Raw genomic sequence first — 23,356 nt, forward strand, 5'->3', positions numbered from 1 at the left:
GAGGGCTAATGGGCCATGGAGGGGGGGGGGGGGAGCATTCTAGCAGAGGCTATCTCAGTGTCCTTTAGAGAGTGTTAGAAAGAATTTCCTCCAGGTCCCATTAAAGACTACAATGGAGTCTAATGGGGCCTGGAGGGGGGTCTCCAACACTCTGGTTCCTATTCACAATATAGCAACACAACATAGCTCGCTGATACCTAGGCCAAGTTGGCTCCTCTTACCTTAATTACTGTTGCTGGCTGGCAGTCTGTGGGCTTTCTGGAAGGCTGTGGGCTTACTGGCTGCGGCTGGCAGGCTGTGGGCTTGCTGGCTACTGCCGGCAGGCTGTGGGCTTGCTGGCTACTGCCGGCAGGCTGTGGGCTTGCTGGCTGCGACTGGCAGGCTGTGGGCTTGCTGGCTGCGGCTGGCAGGCTGTGGCTTGCTGGCTGTGGCTTGCTGGCTGGCAGGCTGTGGCTTGCTGGCTGCGGTTGGCAGGCTGTGGGCTTGCTGGCTGTAAGCCTAACTGGTGGCCTGTGGGCTGGCTGGCTGACTACTGGCCAGCCTGTGGGCTGGCTGGCTGGCTGGCCGGACTGTGGGCTGGCTGGCTTGCTGGCTACTGGGGCACTTGTAGATTATTTAAAGAAATAATCCATGCACAATAACCACTACTGCTCTGTGTAGTCGTTATGGTGCCAGGAGGGCCGGGCCCCCCTCCCAGAGTAAGTAGTCAAACCGTTTAAGAACAGTTGGACAACTTACCTGGGGTCTGCTGGGATATGAGGCTGTAGTAGGGTATAGGAGCAGTGGTGCAATGTGTAAGGGGTGCAGTGTGTGTGTGAAAGGTTCAGTGTGTGTGAGTGGGTGTAGTGTGTCAATGTGTAGGGTGTGTGGGGCAATGTGTGTATGAGGGGGCTATGTATGTGTGTGGCAATGTTAGTATGGGGGGCTGTGTGTGTATGGGTGGGCAGTGTATGTGTGTGTGAGGCAATGTGTGTAAATGTGTATGGTGTGTGTGGGGGCAGTGTGTGTGTGTATGGGGGGCAGTGTGTGAATGTGTATGGTGTGTGGGGGCAGTGTGTTTATGGGGCTAGAGTTCACTCTCACCACTGCGACCACCAGGAATCCCTGGTGGTCACAGTGTTGAGAGTGAACCCTAGCCCGTAGCTCCAGGGCTAGAGTTTACTCTCGCAAGAGCCGTAACGTTGCCGTGGTAACCGCGGCAACGATCTGTGCTCGCGCAAGAAGGACCCAGAGGAGCTGCAGGCTGAGCTCCCGGGTCCTCTCTTCCTCCCTCCCCTGCCGGCTGCCCGCACGGTGCCTGCGGACAGGGGAGGGGGCAATTGCCCTCCTCCTACTCCCCCCTCCCCCTCTTCTTACCCCCCTTCTTACTCCCACCCTCTTCTTACTCACTCTCTTCTTACCCCCCTTCTTACTCTCCCCCTCTTCTTACTCCCACCTCTTCTTACCCCCCTCCCCCTCTTCTTACCCCGCTCCCCCCTCTTCTTACTCCCCCCTTCCTCTTTTTACTCCCCCCTCCCCCTCTTCTTACTCCCCCCTCCCCCTCTTCTTACCCCTTCTTACTCCCCCCTCTCTTCTTACCCCCCTCCCCCCTTACTCCCCTCCCTCTCTTTACTCCCCCTCCCTCTCTTCTTACTCCCCCTCCCTCTCTTCTTACTCCCACTCCCTCTCTTCTTACTCCTCCCTCTCTCTTCTTACCCCCCTCCCTCTCTCTTCTTACCCCCCTCCCTCTCTATGTTTACCCCCCCTCCCTCTTTACCCCTTCCCTCTTTACCCCCCTCCCTCTCTTTTTACCCCCCTCCCTCTCTCTTTTTACCCCCTCCCTCTTTACCCCCTTCCCTCTCTCTTTTTACCCCCCTACCACTCTCTTTTTACCCCCCTCTCTCTTTTTACCCCCCTCCCACTCTCTTTTTAACCCCCCCTCCCACTCTTTTTAACCCCCCCACTCTCTTTTTAACCCCCTCTTTTTACCCCCCCCCCACTCTCTTTTTAACCACCCCTCCCACTCTCTTTTTAACACCCCCCACCCACTCTCTTTTTAACCCCCCACCCCACTCTCTTTTTAACCCCCCACTCTCTTTTTAACCCCCCCTCCCACTCTCTTTTTAACACTCCCCCTCCCACTCCCCCACTCTCTTTTTAACACCCCCCCTCCCCTCCCACTCTCTTTTTACCCCCTCCCCTGTAGCGTGGCCGAGCTGCTGTGCGGTCCGCGGTGCCCGGCCGGAGTGATAGGAAGGTGCACACTGAGTGTGCACCTTCCTGTCAGTCCGGCCGGGTACAGGAAACAGAAACACCTGTTCCGTGTGGAACAGAAGTTTCTGTTTCCTGTACCCGGCCGGACTGACAGGAAGGTGCACACTGAGCACCTTCCTATCACTCCGGCCAGGCACCGCGGACCGCACAGCTACAGGGGAGGGGAGGTGAGAAGCTGCAGCCGCCTGAGGCTCTTAAGAGAGCGCTCAGGCGGCTGCAGCATTTAAAGGGGCGGCCGGGCCCCCTGATGGCGGGCCCCCCTCCCGGCCGGGCCCTCGGACCATGTCCGAAGTGCCCGACCGGTCAGTCCGCCCCTGTATCTGACCCTTTGACAGGTGCCACTGAAATTATATAATCAGTGTTATTCACCTGTCAGTGCTTTTAATGTTGTAGTAGATTAGTGTACATAGCTAGGTACCAACAAGATTGTGGTGAGGCCAAACAAGATACAACTTTTCACAGTGTGTTTCAAGCACAGATTTTTTTTTTTAAACTACAGAGAAGTTGAAACTGCAGTCCATGACTGTTTTTTGGTCCCTGATCATAACTTATGCTAAATCTTGAGAGCCTGATGGTTCTACACAGAATGTTATCTGTTTATAGAATTGCAATTTTCTGGATAGAGATCTCTGATGTCCCACCAGGAATCTACTAAAGACACTCTATCAAAATGTTCCTTCTTCTGAAAGGTATGGTCACTGGGTAATGCCGCAGCCACCACCATTGCAGACAGTTCTTTGTCTGCCACTACAATGTCAGGTTGTTTGGCCAGTCTGGATCTGGAGGTCCCACAGGATCTTAGCGCTGTCATTCTCAACTACCTTTTGTGGTATCTCCCATCTGGACAGGTCCAGCTCACATTCTGTGCAGATGTTTTCATACACAATCCCAGCAACTTGGTTGTGCCTCTCAGTGTTTGTTGTGCCTTTTAACAACTTGCACCTGGCTACTATGTGCTTAATTGTCTTGGAGGTGATTTTGCACAGTCTGCACTTTAGATCCTGTTAAGTGTGGTAGATCCTCACTTCTACTGATCTGGTGCTCAGTGCTTGTTTCTGTGATGATTGGAGATTGAAATTATTATTATTATTCCCCACCAATTGTTGTGTTATTGGCCCCCAGCAGTCATCATCATAGCCCATTTGTGCTGCTTGAGCTAAGACCAACCTACGTCAGCCTTCAGTCTTCTATTAATGGTGTAAATTGGTATGGCTAACAAAGAGTGTAACCTCTTCATTAGTCATTCCTCCACTGGCAGATGTGCTGTGTGAGACCAGGGAACATTATTCAGTATCAAACTATGCTAAAATAATTTAACACTGAATGGATGGATGGTACCAGGTGACTTTAGGCACTGTGACAACTTCAATGAAATGAATTGGTTATGGTGCCTCAAATGTCATTTTAAAACTGGATTGCATCACAGGTGATCTATTCACAGTACATTCTCAACTTTTAGCACAGACTAAATAATTAATATACATTTTAAAAATATGTTCAAAAGAGTGTATTTCAAGAACATGTGAACTTAAAAAAAATTCCATGATACATCTTAAAGTGAGTCCTACAGTCTGGATCTGTCAATTACCATTTCAGAACAAACACTCTGCAATACATTTTGTTTCCTTCATGTATTTTATAATATACACAGAAAAGGAATAGTTGTGTTCTTTCATAAAGGTACCAGACACACACTTTGTCTGTCACTCTAAAGATTATTTCTTTATGTTTTAAATGAGAATAAAATCTGATAAAATGTCCAGACAGACAAGAACGCAAATCAAATCAAATAAAAAAAAAATGGTGTGTTCATCTTCCACGGATATGAATAGCTTGGCCCGAAACTAACCTAATACAGACCTGCTCTATGAATTTTAGTACAAAAAAAACTGCATCTAGGTGACAGCCAGATATTTATCTCCATATTCTCCTGGCATGGTGTAAAAAAATGTGCGGTTTTGTGCGGAATTTAAAAACATTGTACAACCCAGGCCAAATCACTTCAGGAAACAGGTCAAATCACACCATTAAGGTCATTAATCAAGGTTCACACAAAGAGCAAGACATCACCACAATCTGCATTGTCATCAAGGTACATAATGTGACATCTTGTTCTTTGTCACAGATTTTGTGCTTAAACAAATGACACAATTTGACTATTTCAGTAAGAAGCCAACTAGCATTCTGCATGAAGGTCATATACAATTAATTCTTAAGCACCAGAGAAAAACACTTCATTAAGAGTACCAACCTCATTATTTCTATGCAAGGACGTGAGAGTTGTACAGTTTATAATAGGAAAGTGAATCTAAAATTCCACTACAATATGTTACAATATGTACAAATGTTACAACTGTCATCAGCATAGGGGTAGAAACTATGAACAGGGTTCCCAAATATCTTGCTTTCGGTGGGACAGTTCTGATTTTGAAGTTCTTTTTTCTATCCCGTTTTAGTTCCCTAGTGTCCCACATTCATGGGGATCAGGAACCAGCCCTAGGGCAGCACAGCGCTCTGCAGCGGGTACTAGGACCATGCATATGGTCTCGAGATATTTCTAAAGTCACCGGACCTCTTCTTAGCACAACTTTTTCCAGCAAAATGGACCCCATTAAATTTCATGATTCCCACACAGTAGAAGAGAAAATCTTACTTTTTAATTCAGTGATTGTAGAATCAATAGAACTTCTAGCTCCCATGAAAAAAACTTGTCTAGTAAGACAAGTAAATAAAAACCCTCCCTGGTTTAATCAGGTGACCAGGGAGATGAAATGGCGATGTCGAGCAGCTGAAAAACGGTGGAGAAAAGATTACAATGCCGATCTTAAATTGGAATATTTAAAATCCTTAAAATTATATAAATCTAGTATTAAAAATGCGAAAAAACAATATTTCACAGATAAGATTACAAAAGCGAAAAACTCAGCGGCAGAGCTTTTTCGCACAACAAACCTCCTAGCAAATCCTAACTGTTCGCTTCCCCAAGAAGAAACATCTCAAAAGTTTTGCGAATCCCTCTCTCACTTTTTTAAACAAAAAATTGATCTAATTAGGAGCAACATAGTGGTGGAACCTGATACAGAAACTTTTACACCCTATGATGGCCCGATGTTCTAGAATTTTAAACCCGTTAGTACACCCGAGATTTTGATCATCCTCAAGTCTCTCAGGGCGTCGTCCTCATCGCTGGATCCCTGCACTGCTCAGCTGGTGAAGGATGCCGCTGATGTTTTGGCCCCCTATATTGCAGACATTGTTAGTATGTCATTTGCCACCGGAGTTGTTCCTGGCATTCTGAAGCAGGCTGTGGTTATCCCCCTGCTGAAGACTCCAACTGTGCCACGCTCCGAGTTGAGCAACAATCGACCTATTTCCACCTTGCCTTTTTTGGCCAAGATCATCGAGAGAGCGGCGGTATGGCAGATTCAGCCTCACCTGGAATCTAATTACATTCTGGATGACTTCCAATCGGGATTTCGACCTGGTAGAGGGACAGAGACTGCCCTGGTTAAAGTCCACGACGATCTCCTGTGGGCCTTGGACAGAGGGGAGGAAATTGCCCTGGTACTCCTGGATTTATCGGCGGCCTTCGATACCATCGATCATGATAGATTGACAGAGAGGCTACTTACTGTGGCTGGTGTGGATGACAGGGCGCTGGCTTGGGTGACCTCGTTTCTCCACGACAGGGTTCAAAGGGTAAAATTGGGAACATTTTACTCCTCTAACATCGCCCTGACGTGTGGAGTCCCCCAGGGTTCGGCTTTATCTCCAATCCTGTTTAACATCTATATGAGGCCACTGACCCATATCATCCGCCGCCACATGCTTCCCTATCATATCTATGCCGACGATACCCAGTTGTACTTTCGCCTGGCCAAGAAAAAGGAGGATCAAATCAATCTTTCTTCCTGCCTACAGGATATCCAGTCGTGGATGGGAGCCAATTATTTAAAACTTAATGGCTCCAAAACTGAATGCATCATCTTCAGTAACCAGGAGGTGAATAGTATCTTTCCCTCATGGCCGGACTCGTTTTCTCCATCTCCGAGTCCTGCCACCAAGGTCAGAGATCTGGGAGTCATTTTCGACTCTAGGTTGACACTGAAGCCCCAGATCAATCAGGTGGTAAGTTCTTGCCACTACCACCTGAAGCTTCTGAGGTCTATTTTTAGATTTATTGCCCCCTCCGATCAAATCTCGGTGGTCAACGCCATCATTGGTAGCCGATTGGACTACTGCAATGTCCTGTACCTTGGACTGCCTCAGAACATCATACACAAGCTACAGTTGATACAGAACGCAGCTGCAAGGCTACTTACGGGTGTGGCCCGCAATGACCATATCACTCCATCTTTAAAAGCCCTGCACTGGCTGCCCGTTCGTGAACGGGTTCTGTTTAAAAATGGTTGTTTGGTATATAAGGCAATCCACGGTATGGGACCAGACTATCTGAAGGATAAATTCACACGCTATGCTCCCAGTCGATCCTTGAGATCGGCTGATTTAGCCTTATTGAAGATTCCAAATTTTAAAAAGAAAAAGTGCGGAGGGAGGACGAGTGATGTTCAGGGAGCGCAATTTTGGAACTCCCTGCCTCTGACATTAAGACTTGAGAATGATCTACTGAAGTTCCGCCGGAGCTTAAAAACAGTTTTATTTGCTCAGGCATACGGGATTACATGAAATTTTTAACCTGGTTCAAATGCATGTGATTATAATGCTGTTGTGTGCTGGATATTGTTTTGCTTGTTTTTGATTGCTGGTATGCGCATCGAGACCCTATGGGTAATAAGACTGCGTTTCTTAAGAATTTTAATAAATAAATAAATATAGCTCTTAAAGCAGCGCTCAGTTCATAGTCCTGTGTAGTGGGGGCCAACAAGGGACCTGTCTGTCAGCCTTGGTGGACAAGAGTATGCCCACTTTCCAGATGGGCCCTCCCATTATGAGTAAGGACAGTGATGCAAGTTGCCCCTCGAGGCCCCACCCATCCGACCTGATTTTATACCTCCCTCAATGTTGAGAGGTATGTATGAATACAGTCATCATTCCTCGTTTTCCTGCACAAATCACAAGGGCAGCATTTCACAATACCTTGAATGCATTCTCTCAAGTCCACTGAAGCAATGATTTTGGCTATGAAAAAAATGACAAGCACACCAGTTATCACATCCAATTTCCAGGGGGCGGAGCAGGGAGTGGAGCCAAACACCATCCTGGCCAATCAGCATCTCAAAATAGAGATGCATTGAATCAATGCATCTCTATGAGGAATGTTCAGTATCTCAATGCAAAGCACCTCTAAAGGCCGTCTGAGGAGTGGCCACTAGAGGCGATCCAAGACTTTAATGTAAACACTGCCTTATCTCTGAAAAGGCAGTGTTTGTAACAAAAAGCTTGCAAGGACATGGTATAGACACCAGAACAACTACATTAAGCTGTAGTTGTTCTGGTGACTATAGCTGCCCTTTAATTTTGGGGAATTCAAATAGCAGTGAAGGGCAACATCAGGTTCTGTTTGTGCAAAGATAAATAAAACAAAAACAAAAACATAGAAAGCCAAACTTTCAGGGAGAGAAAAACCCTCAAAACGACAAATTTTCTTCAATAAAAATCTAGGTTGGTACACAGAAAAGGGGGAAGATACTATGATACTAGAGACTGGTTACTGGTAATGTGGTGTGACTGGGATCCAAACCTGGGTTTCCACGGTCTAGGGCAGAGGTGTTATATATCACCATACGTGGTCACCACCAGAACACAACAATCTTCAAACAGAAAGAAAAATAAGACAACAAAATGCAAAAATAGAAGACAAAGAAGGATTATATGCAAACAAAATGTGAAAAATCTTCTTTAAGTATTTATTGTATTATATAAACATGTGCACGACTAATCCATCTCTTTACTGTGCCTTTCAGAAAGCTAAAGTAGAATCTTATTTGGAATAAAATTTGTGGTATGTAATTTGAAACAGAAAAATTAGGCCATATTGTTTAACATATCTGAAAACAAAAATGAGCTTGCTTTCTTTTATGTAAGAATAAAAAGACATTTCTAACAGATGTGCAGAGGATAATCTTTGCGCACTAGCAAATATTCACAGCAGATACAATAAAAGACGGGAAGATCTATGCAGAATACATTCTTAATGTTACTATCTGACGGTACCTGCAATGTTACTGGAATGTGAATAATATGTGGTGTGTGCTAAGTGTATTGTTAGTGGAAGACTCCGAATAAAGCAAATTAAGAAACTGTAATTACATTTACACACCCTGTTAATTGTTCAAATTTAATTGCAAAAAAGCAATTATTATTCAATAGTTAATTGCAAATTCCACTTCCTTGACTATTAATCCCAATGGTTTCCTACTGTTGCAGCTATTTTGCATTGAGCATTGGAAGAAGAGCCATGCATTTATGGATGAAAAAGGGAGACATGCACTGGTTTGTCATTTCATCTTCCGTGATTTCTGTATATTCACCGTGAGAATAGATTTAAAATTGAGACAGAAATTTAACTTGGGAAATGAAATTTTTAAATTTTCTATACACCGTTATCAGTGTTGAAATGCATATACCATTCCTAGATTATTTTTAATCTGCTCAGCACATTTTTTTATATAGACAAATCAATAATATTTGTAACTAACCTCAGAGGTCCTTTTCCTCACATAGTGAAAGGTTGGAGCTACTCATTAAATCAGACCTAGATTACCAGTTAGGTGACCAAGGCAGCCGTCTAGGTCCTAGGCTAAAGGGAATATTGGGGTATGTACCAATATCAGAGACAGACCACTTTAAGGGTGCCCTCGCAGTCCCTTGGAACTTCTTAATGTCTCAGAGCACCAGATCTGCGAGGTCACTCTTAAAATGTTCTGAACCTGATTTTGGTGCAGATCAGGAAGCTCCTCCACCAGACCACCCACCAGGGATCCATTTCACACCCCACTGGAGTAAGAGGAGGAGGGTTGAGGGGGGAGAACATATGCATACATACGCACCCACACACACACACACACACACAACTTTTAGACTCCCCTACACACACACAATCAAGCCACCACACATACAACTCTCAACTTGCACTCACAGACACACTCATACAGCTCTTTTATCCCCCACACACTCACACACAAAGAAAACTCAGCCACCACACACGTTGCTCAGAGAAGTAGGACTCACGGTTCTAGGAGATGGACCCAATCTTGTCACCTGCATTGGACCCTAGGCAACCTTAATCAGGCTTTACATCAAATCACAGACCTTGATTGGTTGCTGACATCAGATTATCTCAGTAGGAATTAGACTTGTGCACGGAGAAAAGTTTCAATTCTGCTAAATCATTTTTGCAAAAACAGAAATTTTTTTGGGACACTCAAAATTCAGATATGTACTCTCTGTAATGGCACAAGATGAGCTAAAACCAGGTGAGGTCTGAGCGGGGACCCACCGAAGGGCAGGCTAATTGAGCTGTTGTCCGTTCTCATCTCTCTTGCTACTTATTTTTCTCTTCCTAATGTTTTAACATTGTTTAATTAATAATATTTCAGATTAATAACAATATAAAGTTATTACAGATTATCTGTATTCTATTTCAAAAGGCGCGCTTTTGGGTTGTTGAACTCCATACTTTAAAGTCTGCACCGAGGCCAAGATTTCTGGGTATTCCTGCTAAAACAAAGTTTGATTCATTGGTTTCAATCATTGGGTTTCACCTGTGTGTCCTTGGGAATCTCAAATCCAGAATATTAGTTTATAGGCTTACCTTAACAAGCTTATTAGGGTAACATATAAACAAATACACTTACTGTATATTGTCACACATATCTAGCTAGATTAGGACACATCTGAACACACATATGCACAAACACACACACACATATATATATTGTTTTTATTTATTTGTAGAGGGATTAGAAACTTAATTACAGGAATGTATTCATATTTCGGCTGTCCTAAGCTAGTTAAGGCTATGCGCCCCTCCACATACAGAATATTACCATCCCACAGACTCATCTATACACATACAATCACACACAGTTACATATACACACACACAAACACACAATAGCACACGTTCACATATATGCTAACATGCCGACACACAAATAGTAAGCATATAATATTAGAATATGTTTATATATTGTATTCCGGACAGTTTAGTGATATGCCACAAGTAGCGTTACACATTTAAGCAGTACTAACACTGACATTGTAAGAGAACCTTCCACAATGCCAGCAAACAGCTTAGTCACATGCACAAAAATCTGTAATTTACAGCCTATATCTCTAATTACCAGATAATCTGTTTAAATAAAAACATGAGGCGCTGACTCCTCACTCTGCTATGCATCAACTGAGCAAACCCATCTGTCTGACAAACTGATCGAGAATTAGAATGTGAAATGCATCAAGAGACAAGCTTCTCTGTTACCCAGGGGCAAAAATAATGTACTTGTTCATTTATATGTATAAAGTGTATGTACAGGGCCCATTCCACAGAGTGATAACACTAGCAATGCCATTACATCTTGTGCTTCACTGTTGGTCTAATTACATTTGGCACCTAGTCTGCTGCTTACTGCATGCAGGTATACTGTGATACCTGGGAATCTGGTGTCTGTGGCCTAGAAATAAAGAATTCAAACCTTACCACCGATACAACTTGTTTTAAATGCTGCCCATAATTTTAGCAACATTAACCCCTTAAGGATACATGACGGATATATTCCGTCATGATTCCCTTTTATTCCAGAAGTTGTGTCCTTAAGGGGTTAATATGGTGCCGCATTCATAAGACACTGCTAGGCTTTGGTTGGAGGGGGTATTAGGCTATGATTATGGTAAAGTCTGGGAAGGATTAGGGAGAGATAATGATTACATGATCCTTAGCTTTAGGGTTACTCAGGTTTAGGGTTAAGGATGTTTAGGATTAAGAAGTGTTTAGAATTGTGGGGCAACTTCATTATTATTACTGCATTATACCAGGATTACAGACACGTTGATGTTAACAGACAATATATCAAGTTAAATACAAAGTAACAAACAGATAGCTGGTGGCACAGGTGGACAGAGAGCCCTGCACTTGCCAGCCACAAACCTTAGTACCAGCCTCTGGCCGGGTGGCAAGAGATTAGTGACATCTAATAATCATCATATTGAAAAAAAATTATTGTTCCAACTCTTTTACTACTTTTCACTAGCCAGTCGCTACTAGCCTGAAGCCACTGCCTGCACAGAGTGAAGTGTGCATGCCCTGGTATGTGTTTCTGTGTTTGACCAGCAAGCAGCAATTGTGTGAATGGTTGGTATGTGTAGCACAGCCGTTTTTAGTGATAGGGTACAAAAATGGAGCGATAAGGTTGTAAACCTCGGGGTTATTTGTAACAACCACAAACTACCGGATGTTAATAGCGACAGCCAGGGCCGTCTTTAATATTGATTGGGCCCTGGGCAAGCATTTGCTTGGGCCCCCTGGACCCACTCCCTGGCATGCAATCATGCCTCCACCCCAACACAGTGGGGCTCTACCAATTTCCCATGCTTGCAGGGTTGTATTTAGCACTGTGTTTGTGTGTTTGAAAGTAAAAAAATTTTTGTATGGAGTATGTTTGTGTGAATGTGTTTGTATGTAGTGTTAGAGTTTAAATGCAAGTGTACATTTAAGTAGTAGTAGTGCTAGTTTTTGAATGTAGGGGTTTGTTTATATATAATTTTGGTGTTTAACACAGAGGTGTGTTTGTATGAAGTGTTGACTTTCAATGCAGGAGTGTGTTTGTATGTAATGTTGAAGTTTGAATAGAGGGGTGTATTTGTATTTATTGTTGGTGCTCAGACACACAGGTAAACACGCTGACACACAAGCAGATACACACACTGACTACATACAGATACGCACACAGATAAACACACAGACACATACAGATAGACAGAAAGATAAAATGAGACATACAGACACACATAAAAACATACGATAGACATACTGACACACACACTGACACAAACTGTCATACAGTATCACTATCAGCGTATGTGGCTGTGTGTGTGTGTGTGTCTGTATGTCTGTATATGTGCCTGTGTGTGTGTCAGTATATCTATCAGGTACACACACACACACACACACACACACTGGAAGACATACTGACATACAGACACATACACTGGCAGACATACTGACACACAGGCACATACACTGGCAGAAATACTGACACACAGGCACATACACTGGCAGACATACTGACACACACAGACACATAAACTGTCAGACATACTGAAACACACAGACACATCCTCTGTCAGACATACTGACATACATACACAGAAATACTGACATACACTATCAGACATACTGACACACACAGACATACTGACATACACACACAGAGGCATACTGACACACAGACACATACACTGTCAGACAGACATACTGACACACACAGACACATACACTATCAGACATACTGACACACACAGACACATACACTATCAGACATACTGACACACACAGACACATACACTGTCAGATATGCTGACATACACACACAGACATATTGACACACACAGACACATACACTGTCAGACATACTGACATACACACACACAGACATACTGACACACACAGATACATACACAGATACACGGACAGACAAACCGACCTACATGCAAAATTTACATTTTAAGCCCACCCTCCAGTTTCCTACCTTTTGCTGGAGGGTGGCATCCCTGGGATCCAGTGTGTTGCCTGAGGATGATGTGAGTGAAGAGTCCCCATCTTCACTGCCTCCTCCTCCCTCCCGTGCAGGTCCTTCTTCTCCCGCGCAGCAGCTCTTTATGGGAGGAAGTGATGCTCGGCACTCACTTCCTCACAGTGCTGCCGAAAAGCAAGGGGCCCGGTCGCGTAGTTAAAGTGCCACAGCGCCCGACCGGGCCCCTGCTGGTACAAGCCCACTGGGTGGCCCTAAGTGCATGGGCTACCTGGTGGGACTCCTTACAGTGCAGGGCCTGCCTAAAGTGGCCAGGAAACATTTTTTTTTTTTTTTTAAGGCAGCGGGGCATACGGACAGCTGCCTTGGGCCACCAGGAGTAATTGGGCCCGGGGCAGCTGCCCCGTTTGCCCAGTGTTAAAGATGGCCCTGGCGACAGCTTGCAAATGATATTTATCGGCAAGATTGTAAACTAGCTCTGCTCCACTTCTGTTTTTTAAAGACAGAGGGTCTGTAAGTGATCAACAAATAATCTGTACGAACAGCTGTAAGAACTGTTTCACTCAACTTTTAAGGCCTAATTTGCTTGCAGTTAAAGCTTGTTAAAATGTTGCTCCAACCTAAAAACTGTGTTTAAAAAAAAACCAAAAAAAAAAAAACACTGTTTTTGGTCAGAGAGTAGCCTTTCATATACAGGTCTCCATCCCCCACGCTGAAATTAAAAATATTTAAAACTTTTCTCCCTGCAGCCTGATCTACATCAGCTTGATGTAGGGGAGGACAGGCTGAGGGCGGGACAGGGGAAGCACAGAGCGGGGAGGCCATCAAATTTGCACAGAATTCACATTAGCCTCCCAGAAGTCTTGTTCCAGACTGACTAATGATGACCCACTGATGTTACTGCAGGTCGAGTTACAACTCTGGCAGCAGAGGGTTTAAAGGCTTTGCAAAACTTAAAGCTTAATGAAACAGTTTTTGTGTATAGATAATACCTCTGAAATCTCACTGCTCAATTCTCTGCCTTTTAAGATTTAAATCACTTTTGTTTCTGTTTATGAAGGCCAAACCTCCCCTGACTGTGACTCACACACCCTACATAAAAAAAGATATCATCATTTTAATCCGATGTTAACTTACTTTTGACGTTTTCATCTCCTGCTCTGTAAACTGAACGTTAATCACATACAGGAGTCTCCTGCAAGGTCTAGCAATTTGTTAACAGTGCAGGAGATAATGAATTCTAAAATTAAACAGAATTTGCAATAAGACAAGTGTAAACATTAGCTCTCACTTTAAAGGACTTATTTAGGAAGGCTGTGCAACTCAAATGTAGGGAGTTGTGACTAGGGCTGCATAAAGAAAGTGATTTGACTTCTAAATGGCAGATAATTGAGCAGTGAGACTATAGCTGGTGGCTATAGTGTCCCTTTAAGAGAAAGATTGTACGTACAGCCACCATGACCACTTCAAATAACTAAAATGTCTTATAGTGTTTGGAGTGTTTGGTGACAGACAGACAGACAGACAGACAGATAGCAGCACCATTACTGTTGTATATAAAAGGCTATTTTATAATGACTAAAAAAAATGAAACATAAAAATGCCTATAACCTATGTTTACCCACAATATCCGACTATAGCATTAACAAAATAATAACTGTTGAAATTATGTAAAGAAAAATATATATTTGAATGTATAGTTTACACAATTTATATTTGCTTTAATACTTACCACTTTCAAAGTAGGCATCAAAAATGAGATGTCCCTTTTTGGGTAGACCGCAAAACCCAGGAGGAGAAACACTCAGTTTGCTAATATTTCCCAATATGTTGGCTTCGTTGTCCAATTTGATTCCTATTTCAAAAACAAACAAAAAAATAAATATAATTTTTTTGTGATCATAACAGCCTGTTACAACAATTACATATTTAGTTCATGTGTGATTGTATTGTTAAAAAAAACATTAAAAGTGAGAATTGTCTGCATTTAAAATGCATTTCAAATTTAGGGCCAAAATAGTCCAATTGGAAGCATTGCTGCCTTAGAGAATTATTCCAGTTTGACTATTGTGGCTTTATATTTGAAATTCACTTTGAATTAATGACACTTCTTAAGTGAATAACTGTAACTGCTTAGTGCTGTGTTGTAAAATACCCATTCATTACCCCCTAGTTATCATCTTACATGTCCATATGTCCATAATTTGCTGACAGTCACCGGCTTGCAGATTTGGACATCTGGTGTACGTAAAATGACCATATCTGGGATTTTTTTATCCAGACCTCACAATGGGTGTATTCAGCTTTTTTTGAATATATGAAGAGGTGAAGGGTACAGAGGCAATGTCTACCCTCCCATGTGTCTCTATGTAGGGCCAAATCTTATGTCACTCTTTTGTATCCTAATGCCCCTCTTTGCTTGGAGCTCTATATTGTTGATGTGTTTCAGTGCATAACAGAGATTTAGAACAATATTACTCATAGCAACGTGTCTTTAAAGGAACACTATAGTCACCTAAATTACTTTAGCTAAATAAAGCAGTTTTAGTGTATAGATCATTCCCCTGCAATTTCACTGCTCAATTCACTGTCATTTAGGAGTTAAATCACTTGATTTCTGTTTATGCAGCCCTAGCCACACCTCCCCTGGCTATGATTGACAGAGCCTGCATGAAAAAAAAAACTGGTTTCACTTTCAAACAGATGTAATTTACCTTAAATAATTGTATCTCAATCTCTAAATTGAACTTTAATCACACACAGGAGGCTCTTGCAGGGTCTAGCAAGCTATTAACATAGCAGGGGATAAGAAAATCTTAATTAAACAGAACTTGCAATAAAGAAAGCCCAAATAGGGCTCTCTTTACAGGAAGTGTTTATGGAAGGCTGTGCAAGTCACATGCAGGGAGGTGTGACTAGGGTTCATAAACAAAGGGATTTAACTCCTAAATGGCAGAGGATTGAGCAGTGAGGCTGCAGGGGCATGTTCTATACACCAAAACTGCTTCATTAAGCTAAAGTTGTTCAGGTGACTATAGTGTCCCTTTAAACTACAATAAATATGTTTAAAAATCAGTCTGTGTAAATAAGATACATTGTTCTTATTCTAAATTACATTTTAGCTGCATCCATTTATAAGTAAGTCACCTACAATTTCTCAGAACATCCACGCAACGCCCCTAAAATGAAATGTTCCCTCTTTGTTTACTCAAAATGTCAGGAGGTATGGGGATGAAGCAGAGTATGGATTCAATGGCTGAGTAAAAAAAAAGAGTAATTGTTGGCAATAAAGGGGTAAATCATGGTGGGGGTGGGTAGAACTATGGGCAACATTCCCCTTCCCAGAGACAGATACATCTTGGAAGTCCACAAAATAAATGTCAAAGCCAAATACACTTCGGAAAGTCAGAGAATTGTCCAGATACGAATGTAACTGAACACAGGCTAAAGTAAGGGATATCAAATATATATATATTTTTAGTAGAGCTTTTCACAAAATAAACTCATAATCTCGTTGTTTGAGACTGGACTCAAATACATTTGAGTGGAATTAGGTATTGTTGTATTAAGGATAAAGGGCAACGAATCACAGCTATTGCCACAAAAGATTAGCGTTGGATTGTGTCAGAGGTCAGTGATGTTACCTGCTGCATTGGAATTATATCATCTTGGTATCATTGTATCAGCTTGAGACATAGTAGAGATTGTCACGTAATCCTCAAAAAGGAGACTTTAAATCCAAAGGGTATATACACACACATACCATTAGAAATGGACATGGTTAGCCAGAGAATAAAATGCTCACTCATTTTTATCTCTGGATGTTGACTGGCATATTTTATATACTATGTGTACAATCTCTAAAGGAAAATCACTGTGGTCCCATCAAACCAAATGCATTGGTTCAAATCGATTTATCTTTCACAAATACCCAAATAATTAGCAAATTATTAAATGACAACTGTCATCGTTTTTATATCCTACTCATTTCACCAAGTTTTAAAAGGAAATGAGTACGTTTTTAAATGAAGTATGTGTAAAAATGGAAAAATGCATCCCTACTTTTAGTATAAGACAGGATCCTTCAGCCATATTCATTATAATGTTATTATTTATAAAGCGTCAACAAATTCCGCAGCGCTGTACAATGGGTGGATAAACAAACATGTAGTTGTAACCAGAGAAGTCGGGCACACAGGAACAGAGGGGTTAAGGGCCCTGCTCAATGAGCTTACATGCTAGAGGACACTGTGTGTTAGGGTTTGAAAACTCACAGTCTCAATGGTCTTCCCTACTTCACTCCCTGCACGAAAAACCATAGAGGGTTATTCACTAAATAAATATAAAGTGAATTCAAAGTAAAATGTAACTTTAACTCCTCCACTACCGAGCACTTTCTGATTGAAAAACTATTATCATGACAGTTATTTGTAGCAAGCATATCATAACGGCAAGTTTGTGTACAGATTGATTTGAAGACAAACATAAAAATTCTAATTATGTAAATTTACACCATTTCTAATTGTCACGTATTTGTTCCTCCTTCCTAAAAATATTGGGGGAATAAAAATATTTAGACAGTGTACAGTGTCCATTATCTTGACATGTTTCTCACAGGGTTTGAAATTTTAGTACAAAAGCAAAAATGCAAGTTTTCTCACATACAGTAAATGTGACGAGAATCGGTAAATAAAAATGGTCAAATACATTGCTTGTAGGTATTTGCAAGGACTCTGAAGGCATTAAAAGTAATGCAGTTTTCAAAAAATGGCAACAGAATGTAAACAGAATACATAAAGCAAATCATATATTTCTAAAATAAAGGTATTTAACCCCTTAAAACTGCTATAGCAATGCGTATCAGTCCCTGTTATGCTATGAAATGCTGACAGTGAAATGGTACAGTCCACTCATTTCTACGCCTCCCTGACTGTAAGAATGGCATCATCCAATGACACTTCCTGTACTGTTTGAAAGCAGATGATGAGCTGACCTTTTTTACAGGAATTATAACAGTGACTAGTGGCTTCTGGTACTCATAACTAGAGTATAAATGGCGGTGAGTGAGGTTCTATGGACTAACTTTTAAACTGCAAAATACATGAAAACAAAAAATGCCTATACTCAATGTTGGTATTGAAGGGGTTAAAGTCAAAATAGCCAAACTGTAAAAATTGTCTAAGACAGCTATGCTTTTAATTCAACTGCTCTGGTCTTAAATTTGAAATTCACTTTGAATTAAAGGGACACTATAGTCACCAGAACAACTTTAGCTTAATGAAGCAGTTTTGGTGTATAGAACATGCCCCTGCTGCCTCACTGCTCAAACCTCTGCCATTTAGGAGTTAAATCCCTTTGTTTATGAACCCTAGTCACACCTCCCTGCATGTGACTTGCACAGCCTTCCATAAACACTTCCTGTAAAGAGAGCCCTATTAAGGCTTTCTTTATTGCAAGTTCTGTTTAATTAAGATTTTCTTATCCCCTGCTATGTTAATAGCTTGCTAGACCCTGCAAGAGCCTCCTGTATGTGATTAAAGTTCAATTTAGAGATTTATGTAACGGATCGCCTGGCACCCAGACTGGGCACCTCCGTTAATGGATGCTCCTAGCGCTTCCTGAGGACTCCAAGCACTCTGGCAGACACCACAATCACCAAACCGATTCAGCATATGAATCTTCTCAAGCATAGGAATGCTGTAGACCGTTGAATAGGAACCATACGAATAGGCTTACACTCCTAGCAGTCAACTGGAACAGCATGCAATAAATCCTTCCCCCAATAATGAGACGACACTTCACTTTGAGGGTAAAACAGGAACTCTGGACTGGCACATCCAGCCTGGCTTTTATTACAAGAGTACACATACAGGCCACACCCAGGGGGAGGCATAAAATAACCAATAGTATCACAGGTGCAACCCACACATACCCTCCCCTTAGTGTGACACATGATCCCATTATTCATACAGTTTAAACATAACTTTTACACAATATCTATAACTTCTAAAATATACATGTCACAAACATAAAACATACATTTTCTTACTCAGCATACTTCAATTAGTAATACTCTCAAAAATCATCCCAATCCCTCCAGTAGATCAATAGTTAGCTGGAGGTCCCTTTATGACCGACTGCAAGCACATTTTCCTGCCCAAAACAGTTCCATGGATTTGGGCTGTGCGGTCGATCAATTACTGGCATAAAAACGGCTAAGTCCCATTCGAAGTGTGCCTGTACTTTGACTTTAGTCGAAGTGTCGAAGTGGAGGGGATGGTAAGGGTCGGCGGTGTTCAAAGTTAAAATGGCCGCCGCCACGTGGTCCTTTGTCCGATGCCGGCCGCTTCGACGACTTCGACAACTTCGGTAACTTCGGCAACTTCGGCACTTCGACAGCTTCGACAGCTTCGACTGCTTCGACTGTGTCCGAAGTGCCATATACAAAAGTACCAATCTTTCCCCAAAGTATTTAAAGGGCTAGGGACAGTATTATAAAATCCACATGCCCAAAAGTAGTTCTTAAAGGGTCAGTACATTATGGTAGCAGTCCATAAGCCCCAATTCAGTCCCTTAAAGGGCAATATCTCCCAGGGACCATAATCACTGGGCAGGAGGCTAGCAACCAGGCTTCTCCAGTTCTCAGTGGCGAGGTTGGTTCCGCCACAATTGAGATACAATTATTTAAGGTAGATTACATCTGTTTGAAAGTGAAACCAGTTTTTTTTTAATGCAGGCTCTGTCAATCATAGCCAGGGGAGGTGTGGCTAGAGCTGCATAAACAGAAACAAAGTGATTTAACTCCTAAATGACAGTGAATTGAGCAGTGAAATTGCAGGGGAATGATCTATACACTAAAACTGCTTTATTTAGCTAAAGTAATTTAGGTGACTATAGTGTTCCTTTAACTTTGAATTCTCACTTAATATAAGTTTTCAAACACTCTCCGACCAAAGGTGCATGCAAACGGCTGAAGGATCCTGTCATATACTAAAGCTATGGATGTTTTTTCTTATTTTTATACATATATATATATATATATATATATATATATAGTTAAGTTGAAAAAAAATACTTGGTAAATAAAAAGGATTAATATATGAAAAATATTTATGAGGTGACCATTGTCCAATAAATATTATTTGCCTCTTCAAACAATGGAGACCTATTGGAATAATGACACAGATATCCAAATTAGGGGAACAACGCTGGGTTCAAAACGACTGGTTTAATTAAATGGAGACATTTACTCACAGCTTTTAACATCATTTCTTCTGCACTGAAATCAAACTATTGGGCTGGCAAATACAATATTAGTTCCTGCTCAGAAAACCTGAAGAACATATAACAGCATTGCTTATAATTTTAAGGGAACTCCTCAAACGAAAGTGTGCTATCAACACTAAACATTTCACAAGGGTTGTGGCCTAGTTAAGTGGCTTAAGGGGGATAATAATGTACAAATGGAAATTGCTAATATATTTATCAACCAATACAACTTTCCTTAATGTAAAGTTGTTTGTGTAATAGTCTAGTTAATATTTAGCTTTAGTGTTTCTCTAAATGTTTCTGCAATGAGAGAAAGACTTATTTAAAGTCCTAATTGTCCATTAAAGTTGGCCTGTTGGTATTTATTACAATGTTGCTAATTGGACTCTAACAACCTCCGGACTTCTTTAATTGTGTTACTTAGAAGGTACCTTTGCAGCGTACTTGTCAACATGAAATCTTTAATGATTAACAAAATATTCATATATTGCAAAAACAAACCATCGAGCAATGTATTCTTTAATTATGTGCTGGCAGGCAATGAGAAATGAAGACATAAATTAACGACTTTAGTGAGTAATCTTATGATGACAAATAAATTGCTAATTATCTAGTTTATAATTCTCAACATTTCCACCGTTTTAGAACATGGCATGTGGTGGGTTGCAGCCAGCCCTGTTCAATCACAGTTTTTAAGCTAATAAGGAAGGATATGTTGAAGGGTGTTTCACCGTTATATTACTCTCTCATTATTGAACATGAAGAACACGCAGCTGCTGAACACGTCTGAGCGATGTGGGATGTCAGGTAATCTCTGTTACATGGGAACCTAGTATCATAACTCCCAACATTGGGGTGGGTATTAATTCAAGACTAGGGTGAGTGGGGTCAGCTAGTAATGCCATGTGTCACCATGGATGGTGCTGCCCAGAAACGGGGAGGGGGGCACCGAAACAAGGGACATGTCCGACTGGCATGAATGTATGTCAGACTCTTCGTTCAGTCGCACTCATGGCGAACTACGCTGAACCGCTCTCTCTGTATGGTCCTAGTCCCTTCAGCACTGCGGGAGGAAGTCTCATGACACTTGCTGGGGATAGTTATGGAGGCTGAAATAACATCATTAAAGGACCACTCCAAACTGGAGTTATACTGTTTCCCATTGTATTTGTGATTTAACTAAGTGAGCCATACTACAAACCTCCCAAAAGTCCTGCATCCCGCAAGACCATCCTGATGGCGGTTTCTGTCCCTTGTCCCAGATTTATTCCCTGGTGTCCACATTGTGGAAGTCTGTAGTAAGACCGATTAACAAAATTTACAAATAAAAAGGGGGAACAAAGCAACTCCAGTCTGGAGTGTACCATTAATCCTGTTATTTTAATCTCCATGACTGGTGCTGGGAGCTTAAACTGTGGCATTGGCCGTTTGACGTGGCACTGTAGCGGGCACTGCCTGTTTGTGAAACCGGGATGTGATGTTTCTGGGCCAGGCTGTCTGATGAGGTGGTGTGTGAATGTTTCATACCATAAGTAGCTAGAATGTTTCAGACATGACTGCTGAGTACACATGTGCATAGGTAGAGGGTAAATGTGTATGGGCATAACCCTTAAACACCGATAAACCCCAATCACTTATTTACCCGAAATAAACAAACCACATTTGCTTGGAGAAAATTGGCCACAGCTTTATTCAAATTTAATATATAAATCTGTAAACTTCAACTTTATAACATAAAATATTCTATATACATAATTTACTCAGTAAATAAATATCCGTCACTGAGTACCACCTTGCCAACCAAAACATTTACTTGGGTAGCTGCCCTCCCCCTCGTTCCAACCAGCAGAAGGCCTTTTCCTGGGTCTTCCATTCTTGTAATGCTAACCACTAGCCGATTATTAGCCCAGTGGGCATGTCTGTTATCCATAACTGTACGTTAGGTTAGGGGAGGGACAGCCCTACCCATCCACTTTCCACGGACTGCTGCCAACCCATGGTTGACAAGTGCCATATACCGCCACGCTGTGACAAGAACCAACATAGACAAAAATAAATAAGAAACAAACAAGGGGAGGGATGGCGGGAAGCTGTTACCAACTGATAATGAAGATGGCTGCTATCCCGTTAGCTGCATACCTATTTATACTAACCCACCCCTTTTGCCCCTCAATACTCCTCCCACCATTCAACAATCTCCTTACCATTCTATCTATACACTCCCCCTCACACTCACATGTCCCTGTTCTCTCTAGGCCTTGCCTGACTCCTCAGGGCCTAAGCCGTTATACATCACAATAATAAGGGGATCAGTGTAATTATATGGATGTACACCATGCAACATATTCAATACAATACTATCTAAATTATTGTATTCTTACTCAGTATTTTACAAAAGATTCCAACTTACAGAATAAATACAATGTGAAAAGAGTATTTATAACAAGAGGACTTTTCTTTCCAAATTTTAAATAGTAATACCCTAGAATTTTTAATAGAATTCTCCAGCAGAAGATGTCAGTTTACATGACGAGCTGTCACTTCGAAGTATTCTTATTATTAAGATGCCAAACACATTAGTATTTTATATTCATCTTTAAGTAAGGCACGTAAATACCAAAGTTTTGACATGTCTAAATCAAAACTTCAAGCACTGTAGAATTAAATTATATTAATATTACTTGCAAATCTATGTTTATTCTTTATTTTCTGCCACTATGTTTACAATGCCGCTTTGTCAGTTGTGGTACGTCCATATTTCTTTACAGTAATTGTAGGCTGAGAAGAAATCGTTATAACTGTTAATACCACGAGTCCCACATTTACGAGTGAACTAGGAATTGAAAGCTGGAGTCTACTCATTCAACGGAAAATAAAAGAGCACTGCGACAAATCAGAGGGATCAAATAAACCAAAAAAGGATTGTTTGCTGAACAGCGAGTTGTGTTGAGCCGACAATAAACTTGCAAAATATAATTAAACATTTCATTTTAGTGGGAAATTTGCTTTTACAGATTGGTGATTTTTTTAACTGTATATTCCAAGTTCTATTTCAGTTTACAGATGACAGGTCTGTCCCCAACAGAGTTTGGTATTTATTTAACATGTCAGATTTTTCGGCC

At 41.6% G+C, this 23,356-nt stretch overlaps 1 protein-coding gene across 1 annotated transcript in view; it reads right to left on the reverse strand.

Annotated features, from left to right (window-relative positions):
* The window catches only part of AGBL4 (AGBL carboxypeptidase 4), a 1,519,087-nt gene that overhangs the window by 1,395,939 nt on the left and 99,792 nt on the right, over positions 1-23,356 (reverse strand). Inside the window, exon 2 of the mRNA XM_063427788.1 lies at positions 14,698-14,820. Coding sequence (XP_063283858.1) covers positions 14,698-14,820 — 123 coding nt within the window. The remainder of the gene's footprint in view (positions 1-14,697; positions 14,821-23,356) is intronic.

This window comes from Pelobates fuscus, chromosome 7 (assembly GCF_036172605.1).
Source record: "Pelobates fuscus isolate aPelFus1 chromosome 7, aPelFus1.pri, whole genome shotgun sequence".
Lineage (NCBI taxonomy): Eukaryota > Metazoa > Chordata > Amphibia > Anura > Pelobatidae > Pelobates > Pelobates fuscus.